At 47.3% G+C, this 9,215-nt stretch overlaps 2 protein-coding genes across 2 annotated transcripts; both read right to left on the bottom strand.

Moving 5' to 3' along the window:
* Window positions 1-2,674: 2,674 nt before the first annotated feature.
* On the bottom strand, window positions 2,675-3,325 carry LOC147498097 (uncharacterized). Its single transcript, XM_086563125.1, has one exon. The coding sequence runs from the start codon at window positions 3,323-3,325 to the stop codon at window positions 2,675-2,677; it is 651 nt and encodes a 216-aa protein (XP_086419251.1).
* A 2,108-nt stretch (window positions 3,326-5,433) lies between these two features.
* Window positions 5,434-6,934, bottom strand: LOC147498096 (uncharacterized). Its single transcript, XM_086563124.1, has 2 exons — window positions 6,746-6,934; window positions 5,434-6,546 (listed from the first exon to the last, which is right to left on the bottom strand). Exons 1-2 carry the CDS (start codon window positions 6,932-6,934, stop codon window positions 5,434-5,436), a joined length of 1,302 nt encoding a protein of 433 aa, XP_086419250.1.
* Between the last annotated feature and the right edge of the window lie 2,281 nt (window positions 6,935-9,215).

Here is a 9,215-nt window from a genome sequence, read left to right as displayed (position 1 = left end):
GCTTGACTCGAATGCCCACACCCAACAACACCAGCAGGCCGTGGACGCCCTCACCTAGGCCCACAAAGATGAAACCACCAAAATTTTGGAGCAACACCAAGAGGATATGACGATTCTTCGTGATCGTTTCAAAGCTTTGGCTGAGAAGCGGGTGGCCCGGAAGGTTCAAGAGGAACTCGACCGACTTACCCAAGAGGGCCGCCTCTACCCCTTCAGCCTACTATCCCGGTGGCAAGTTCCCCTGAGGTTGCTGACCTCTCTGTAGCCACAGATCCCTCTGGAGCCTCAGAACACCTTGAGATGGGCCAGACCCCCTTCCAGAAGCCGTCCTCAAAGATCCCCATAGAGTTGTTGTTGATGATGCTGTTGGAGAAGCCAACCTTGAATCGTCCACCTAGGGAATGCCCTAGTTTTTATTATGTATACAAAACTGTTGTTAACTTTACAATTTGGCTCGCCTTTTCCATTTTTCACCACACTGTTATTAACTTGCGATATCGCTCGCCTTGATTTAATATATTTTGCTATGTGATTGTGAGCTATATTCCTGCCGTCTTCCCTCTTGACCCCTCCTTTCATTTATTAGATTTGATTGTGTACCTCTCATCCATGTCTACCTCTTATCCCGATGCCGGCGATGGGCTCATCCCACTCTACAGGCTCGATCCTCCTCCTGGGACAGCTCCCCTGACTCATGATCCATTCCACAACTAATGTCAGCGAAGGGCTCACCCCCTCCGCTGCTTCTCTCTCTCTCTAGGGGCCAAAAAGTGTCCCTCTCATCGCCTCATGTATCTTTTTGTCTAAGGTCCGCGGAGGGCTCATCCCGCTCCGCTGGATCGCTCATCCTACTAGAACAGCTCATCTTGCTCAGGTCCCCTTCAAAAGCTCTCTCTCTCCCGAAGCCAGACGGGGTTACTCTCGTTGCCCCATATGCCTTTCAAGTCCGCTGTCTACGGAGGGCTCATCCCGCTCCGCTGACTCCATCCCCCTGCTAGAGTAGCTCATCTTGCTCAGGATCCATTCCCCAACTAATGTCAGTGAAAGGCTTATCCCCTTCGCTGCTTCCCTCTCTACAGGGGCCAGATGGGGTCCTTCTCACTGCCCCTTGTGCCTTTCAAGTCCGCTGTTTGCGAAGGGCTCATCCCGTTTTGTTGACTCAATCCTCTTGCTGGAGCAGCTCATCTTGCTCAGGATCCGTTCCATAACTAATGTCAGCGAAGGGCTCATCCCCTTCGCTGCTTCCCTCTATATAGGGGCCCATTGCCCCATGTGCCTTTTAAGTCCACTGTCTGCGGAGGGCTCATCCCGCTCTGCCGACTCCGTCCTCCTGCTGGAACAACTCATCTTCCTCAGGATCTGTTCCACAACTAATGTCAGCAAAGGGCTCATCCCCTTCGCTGCTTCCCTCTCTATAGGGGCCAGATGGGGTCCCTCTCATTGCCCCATGTGCCTTTCAAGTCCGCTGTCTGTGGAGGGCTCATCCCACTCCACCGACTTCATCCTCCTGCTAGAGCAACTCATCTTGCTCAGGATCCATTCCACAAGTAATGTCAGCAAAGGGCTCATCCCCTTCGCTGCTTCCCTCTCTATAGGGACCAGATGGGGTCCCTCTCATTGCCCCAGGTGTCTGTTATGTTCACATTCCCATTCAGCAATTTCGAATAATAAACATATTTTCTTTTCACAAAAGTGTTATAGTTTTATATATTTACAAACAACTATAGTCCTCCGCTCGGGACCCTCTTTACATTGCTCTGAACTTCAGTACATTTACTCGTAAAAGCTTTTTAGAATTCTTACATTCCAGGGCCTCGCTATTAGCTTTCCTTCCATTGTTAGAAGCTTATAGGTTGCCGACCCCCCTTCCTCTATCACGGTGTATGATCCTTCCCAGTTTGGACCCAACTTCCCGTCCTTTTCCTCCTTCGTGCTTGGCGTCATCCGGCGAAGCACCAGTTCCCTATCTTGAACTTCCACGGTCTGATTCGCTTGTTGTATTGCCGCTGTAGTCTTCGATGGTACTCTTCCAGATGGATGCGGGCTGAATCTTTTCTCTCCTTTGCCAAATTCAAATCTCCGGCTAAAATGCGCCAGTTTGTTCCTTCTTCCACCGCCCTTGTTTCCTAGTGGTCGCCACTAGTTCCGCGGGAATTACCGCCTCAATGCCGTACGCTAAGGCAAACGGGGTCTCTTTGGTGGTGGTCCTCGGGGTGGTTCTATAAGCCCATAGAACATAGTTCAGCTCGTCATCCCACGCGCCCTTCCTATCTTCCAACTTCTTTTTCAGATTGTTTAATATCGTCTTGTTGGAAGATTCAGCCTGCCAATTACCTTCTGGGTTGTAGGGTGCTGAAAACCCTTGCTTCACTTTGTAGGCTTCAAGGAACGCTGCCACCTTTGCCCCTGTGAACTGTGTCTCGTTGTCTACAATGATGGCATATGGTAGCCCGAACCGACATATAATATTCTCCCATAAAAACTTAATCACCTGAATCTCCTTTATCTGCTGCAACGGGACGACTTCTATCCATTTTGTGAAGTAGTCCATGGCTGCCAACATATACCTTCTTTTGCAGCTAGCCATGGGCAGTGGCCCCACGATGTCTAATGCCCACATGGTAAAAGCCTAAGGGCTGGAGACGTTATGCAAGGGTTCCACAGTTGCAAATATCTACTGTACAAATCTCTGACACTTGTCACACTTTTTGGCAAATTTGACCGCATCCCGTTTCATATGAGGCCAGAAGTAACCCTGCGACAACAATCGATGTGCCGTGGTCCTCCCCGCGGAGTGACTCCCATAGTTCCCTTCATGCAATTCTGCTAACACCTCTGATGATAATTGCGACCCCAAACACTTCAGCAACGGTCTATTGAAGTTCTTCCTATACAGTTCCCCTTCCATCAGCAGATATCTCCAAGACACTTGCTCCAACCTCCTTTTCTCATTCCTATCCGTCACCAGTCCTCCTTCTAGAAAGCGTTTGATGGGCTCCATCCATCCACCCTCTTCTTTTGCAACCTGGCACACCTCCATTATTTCCTCTGTGCTTGGCCTCCCTAATCTTCCTACTTTTACAGTCCTTTCCTCAGACCCCGGCATGGCGGCGGCCACATAAGCCAGAGTGTCTGCGTGTCTATTCTCCCCCCGCCCTAGGTGTATAAACTGAAGCTTTGTGAACTTGCTAGCTCTTTGATACACCACCTGCAAGTATTTGGCCATTCTTGGACATCGGGCCGCGAAACCCCCATTTGCCTGGCACACCACCAGGTTTGAATCTGAATATACTATCAAATCTTTCACTCCCAGCTCTTCCGCCATTCTCAGTCCTGCTATAACGGCCTCGTACTCTGCTTCATTGCTGGATGCCGTGAACCCCAACTTTATGGTCAACTCTATCCGGTTATTGTCCGGCGTGACCAACACCACCCCTATACCGCTGCATGTGTCGATAGCTGACCCATCTGCAAACACTCTCTACCCATTCTGCTTATCCTAAGGATCCAGCTGATCGGGCATCTCGTCCTTGTTTGACTCCATGACCATCTCCTCTCCCCACGTTGGGTTCTCTGCTGGGAATTCTGCCAAGAACTCTGCGACGGCCTGTGCTTTCTTTGCTGTCCTAATCTGATAATGTATCTCGTAAGAACTAAGCATCACTGCCCATTTCAACATTTGGCCGACTTCTCCGCCCTTAACGCTTGTTTAAGTGGCAGGTTGGTCACCACCACTAACTAATGGGACTCAAAGTATGGTTTTAGCTTCATGGTGGAAAAGATCAAGGCCAAGGCATATTTCTCCATTCTGCTATACCGCGTCTCTGCCTCCAACAATGTCTTGCTTTGGAAATACACCGGTCTCTCCATTCTATCCGCTAGTCTGACCAGAATAGAACTTACCGCATACTCGGTGGCCCCTAGATACAGGTACAATTTCTCCCACTACTCTAGCCGCGAAAGTAATGGGGCTTTACCCAGATACCTCTTCAGCTCTTGAAATGCCTCCTCGCATTCCGGCGTCCATACGAAGTCCGGCGTGCTTCTCAACAACTGGTATAACGGTCTACACTTGTCCGATGATTTGGAAATGAATCTGTTCAATGCCGCGATCCTCCCAGCGAGACGCTGAACCTCCGTGACGTTCTGTGGCGATGGCATCTCTACCAATGCTCTTATCTGTTCTGGATTAGCTTCTATTCCCCTATGAGTAAAGATGTAGCCCAAGAACTTCCCAGTGGTCACCCCAAATGTGCATTTCTTTGGATTCAGCTTTAGATTGTATTTCGCAGTATCTCGAACGTTTCCCTCAATCCGTCTAAATGCTCCTTCTCTGACATGCTATTCTCTACCATGTCATCGACGTATATTTCCATCCCCCTCCTGATCTTGCTTTCGAACATTTTCTACCCTAACCGCTAAAATGTGGCTCCGGCGTTTTCAACCCAAACAACATCCTTTTATGTGCCGCCTTCTACCACGAATGCTATTTTCTCCTAATTTGGCCCGTACATTGCAACCTGATTGTACCCCATCGACGCATCCATAAACGAGAATATTTTAAACCCTACTGTCCTATCCACCAATTGATCCACCCACGGCATGGGATAACTGTCCTTCAGGCACTCGGCATTCACATCCGTGAAATCCACACACATCCGTACCTTGCCATTCTTTTTTGGTACCGCCACCACATTGGATAACCAGTCTGTGAACTCTACCTCTCGTATTATTCCGGCTCCCTTCAACCGTGCCACTTCCTCGCGAATACCCTTTGCATACTTCAGTCTAATGCTCCGCATCTTTTGCCTTACCGGCTTTACCTCCTCTCTTATGTGTAACCGATGACAGGCGAACTCAGGGTCCAACCCCGTAACCTCTTCAATGGTCCATGCAAACACGTCTTGATTTTCTAATAAGAACTGGATCAATTCCCTCTTCCATTCACCTGTCAAGATGGCCCCTATCACTGTAAACCTCTCCTCCTCTCCTCCCACATTTACCACTTCAATCTCATCCAGTGTCTTTGGACCTGTTGCCGCCTCCCCCTTCTCTTTCACCGTGGCGTTCTGTAATTGCTATGCCTACCTCTTATTTGGATTGGAATCCTCCTCGTTCGGCCCTCGGATCAACCGTTTAACTGTTCCCCTATGACTGTTCTTGGCCGTCACTTGGTCTCCCCGAACTTCACACATACCCGTGGGAGTGGGAAACCGTATCACTTGATAGTAAGTTGATGGGACGGCCTTCATCTCATGAATCCACCGCCTTCCTAGAATAGCATTGTACTGGGAAGACGAGTCCACCACCATGAATCGCGCGAACACAGTCACGGGGCCTGTCGTTACTGGTAATAAGAGCTCTCCCATTGGCTCAGTCATGCTCCCATTGAATCCATATAAGTTAGTCCGTGGCGGCCTTAACTATCTATGATCAATCCCCATCTCTTCCAATCCCCCTTTGAATAACAGGTCCACGGCACTGCCGCAATCCACCAATACCTCGTTTCACCATATAATTGCCCATCACCACCGTGATGACCAATGCGTCTTCATGGGGGGCGTCCACCACCCGCAAATCTGCACTGCTAAAGACGATCCTATCTCTGTCCTTTGCTTTCCCCGCCCTTGCCCGCGATCTATCAGCCCCTTCGTTAACCTGCTGAATGTTCACCGTTCTTCGCACTTTATCCCTATGGGCATTATGGCTTAACACTTCTCCACTGAATATTACGTTAATGGTTCCAAGGATTCGATCTTGTCGTGGTACCACCTCCCCGCTTTGTCCTCCCCTTATAAACTCTCTCATCCTTCCCTTTTCTACCAAACGCTGAACCATCCATTTTAATGCGTAAGAGTCGTCAGTCTCATGATTGTGTATCTGATGATAAGCGCAGAAAGGTTTACCAAGCAACTCCCCGGGTGTGTTCCGCAGCCCCTCATATCCCTGCATGTTCTTTATCAACGGTAGTATTTCGCTCAAGGACCTATTAAGTGGCGTAACTTCTACCTCATGGTATGGTTTCCTCTCTCTGTTCTCCCTTCTAATCCCTTCGCGGTTTTTTTCGGCCCTTGGGGGGTATCCGCGGTATCCCTCCCTTCCTTTCTTGGTCGCCTCCCCCTTCCTAGGTTCCCTGTCTTTCTCCAAGGATAACACTGCCTTACCGGATCTCTTGGATTTCTTCTGCATACTATTCTCATATCGGATGTATTTCTCTACCCGCGGATACAGCTCATGCAATGTTGCAATCTCGTTCTTCGCCACCAACTGGTATACTCCTGTCCCTGGCCACAGTCCCCTTTCAAATGCAATCACATCGGTCCTTTCATCTAGGTTTTCAACCTTTAAAGTCTCAGCTTTGAACCGATACAGGAATTCCCTCACAGACTCGGTGGATTTTTGTCGAACGTTGAATAATGCCGCGATATCCACAACCCGCTTTTTCTGATGAATGAATGATCTATAAACTCCTGTTCTAGTTCTTGAAAGCTCCTTATACTTCCCACTGGTAACCGATAATACCAGTCCGATGCCCCCCCTTTCAGGCTATCCCGGAACATCATACACTGCAACCCGTCATATCTAGACTCTTGCCAGAGTGGCATTTGCTGTTGAAAATGGAGGATGTGGTCTGTTTGGTTGCCTATTCCGTCATACCTCTCGAATCTAGGCTTGTTGAAACGCTTTGGGACTTTCGAAGCCCAAATACTATCCGCCAATGGGTTGCGACTCATCCCGCTATCACCTGACTAGCTGCTCCCCCGCGACCCTTCGTCAGCTGCCTGTTAGCCTCCCTATCGTTGTTTATCATTTCTTGCACCTGCTCCACCGTCAAACTGGTTATCGGATTTTCCACTAGATTCGGCTCGTTGTTTTCTTCCTCTTCCATATCCTCGCCTGCCTCTTCCTCCATCTCTTCTTCTTCCCTTTCCATTTCCCTTCTTAATTCCTCATTCTCCTCTTTTAACCTCCCTATCTCTTCTCTCATGAGCCCCGTCTCTTTCACTTCCGCTTCTTATTCCTTTTTTCTGTCACCTTCTTCTCCCACAACTACCTCGGGCATCGGTTCCTGTGTAGCCACCTTCTTCGGTCTCCCTACCTGTTTCTTGGGTGCCATCTCTTTCTTGCTTCTTCCCCACAGACGGCGCCAAATGTAAGAACCTAAACTAAGACAACAAAGAGTAAAACAATAATTGGCGATTACAACAGTCAAGACCTAGTTCTCTACTATTTTCCTCCCTTTTCTCTCTCCTTTTTCTCTCTCTTTCGGCCTCCATATTCTATCCACCTCCACTTCTTTATATACCCCTTCCTCCTTGATCTAGACCATCCATCCATTCCTCTATCTGACGGCCTTCCCTTTGTCGTACCTTGGCCACGTCTACCCTTAGGGTTCTGCGGCATGGTTCCGCTGCTCCCCAACCTACCCGCTTACCTTGCCTTGCCTCGTCCTCTTTGACTTAGTCCTTTGGTAGATAATGGGCCACTACAGTCACGGTTACCAACATTATAGCCGCCACACCATTTGGAAACTTTTTGAATTCAAATTTGGGACAAAATGATCCATTGTTGTTGTTTGGGATAGTTGAGCGGTGGTGGCAATCTACCCACACATTCCATTTCCCATGGGGTGAGCTTGGGATTACCCCTCTTGATTTCACAATGCTCACGGGTATCCCAATTGGTTATGGAGATGTCATTCCTTTTGATGAAAATTTAGAGGTTTTTACTACGGTGATGAGTTTCTTTGAAGGTTTTGATTTGGTAGAAGATGATGAGGAAGACGGGTTTTTGAGATTATCGGCTGAGCAGTTTAAGGGAGGAGCTATAAGTATGAGTTGGTTTACTTCGAGATACTTGAATAGGCTCAAGGAGAAGCCAAAAGACTATCATATTGGTGAGGAGTCGATCCACGAATATGTACGTGTCTTCCTCTTCTACTTTGTTGGTGCAGTATTATTCGGATACGCTGATAGTTATTTATGTATTGGGTGGATGGCCGCTGTCTCAGATGTAGAGAGGATGTGGGATTATGACTGGGGTCAATCCATCTTGGCATACCATTACCGCTGGCTAGACCTCGTAGTTGAGACAAAAGCCGCTAAAGGCAATTTGTGCGGCTTTGTTTGGATTATACCGGTAAGTCTTATTTATTAAGTTATTGTTTCATTTCATTTATTTATCTAATTATTAATGTTGACATATTTTTTTATATATATATATATATATATATATATATTTTATATATATATATATTTATATATATATATATTGGTATTTGAACATTTTTAGTATTGGTGATATGAACATTTTCGATGCATTGAAGTTGAAGAGGTTGGAAGAGAATGAGACTCATGACCTAATTCCATGTATTCAAGCATGGGGGCTTCATCATAGGCAGAGGGGGTCTGGGGATCTACAACATAATATTCATAACACTCGTTAGCAGATTGAGCTTTTAGGAGCTACCTGAATTGAGTGGCAACCCTAGGTCGAGTCCTTCATATTTCAGACCCCTTATGCGGATATTCCAGATGTTCCAGAGAACACTGAGTACCACAGACTATCCTATATGTGTCATAGAGCAAGGTTTCTTTCTTAGCGGCGAATGATACTTGTAGAGTCAGTAACTGCATGGTACCTTAGGGACAGATGTTGGCGTCAAGTATCTGGAGAGATTGTTATACCTTACCCACCACCCATAGATATGACAGCCTCTGATATTCTTCCTGCAACTTTTTCACACTATAGAGCAAACCCAAATGATTGTCCAGACGCATCAGCTTTCATTTTTATGGGAGACTATGACTTGTATTGGAAGAGGGTTGGTCGAGGTCTCTTGCTAGGTGCGTTATACCGGGGCACCAATTTTGAAGGGGTTACTTCTGAAGCATTGAGGCCTAACATTCATTTCCCAGAAGGAGTGGAGTTACCACAGTCACAGCCCAGGGTGTTTCATGATATTCAGATGCCGCAAAGAACTCCACAAATATTTGATGAGTCTGACCTTTGGCACTGGAGCATGATTACTTCTCAGGGGCAAGATATGAGCATACCTATTCCACCAGTAGATGTCGCATTGGTAGTAGATTTGTCAGTACAGTTTGAGCAGTCAGCTGAGGTTAGTATGATTTGAATTTATTCATGATTTGTTATTATTATTATTCACTATAACCCCTAACATGCATTTTTTTTGTTAAACAGGATGAAGTAAG

The sequence above is a fragment of the Coptis chinensis genome, chromosome 5 (genome assembly GCF_015680905.1).
Source record: "Coptis chinensis isolate HL-2020 chromosome 5, ASM1568090v1, whole genome shotgun sequence".
In the NCBI taxonomy this organism is placed as follows: domain Eukaryota; kingdom Viridiplantae; phylum Streptophyta; class Magnoliopsida; order Ranunculales; family Ranunculaceae; genus Coptis; species Coptis chinensis.
Note: the sequence above shows the minus strand (reverse complement) of the source record. Positions and strands in the feature narration are given on the sequence as shown.

Excerpts from the sequence above, each read along its gene's own strand:
- LOC147498097 (XM_086563125.1), bottom strand. The coding sequence starts at position 3,325 with ATGGCGGAAGAGCTGGGAGTGAAAGATTTGATAGTATATTCAGATTCA.
- LOC147498096 (XM_086563124.1), bottom strand. The coding sequence starts at position 6,934 with ATGGAAAGGGAAGAAGAAGAGATGGAGGAAGAGGCAGGCGAGGATATG. Across the intron at positions 6,547-6,745 it reads GCGGGGGAGCAGCTAGTCAG|CCTGAAAGGGGGGGCATCGG; the intron begins GTGATAGCGGGA and ends GTTCCGGGATAG.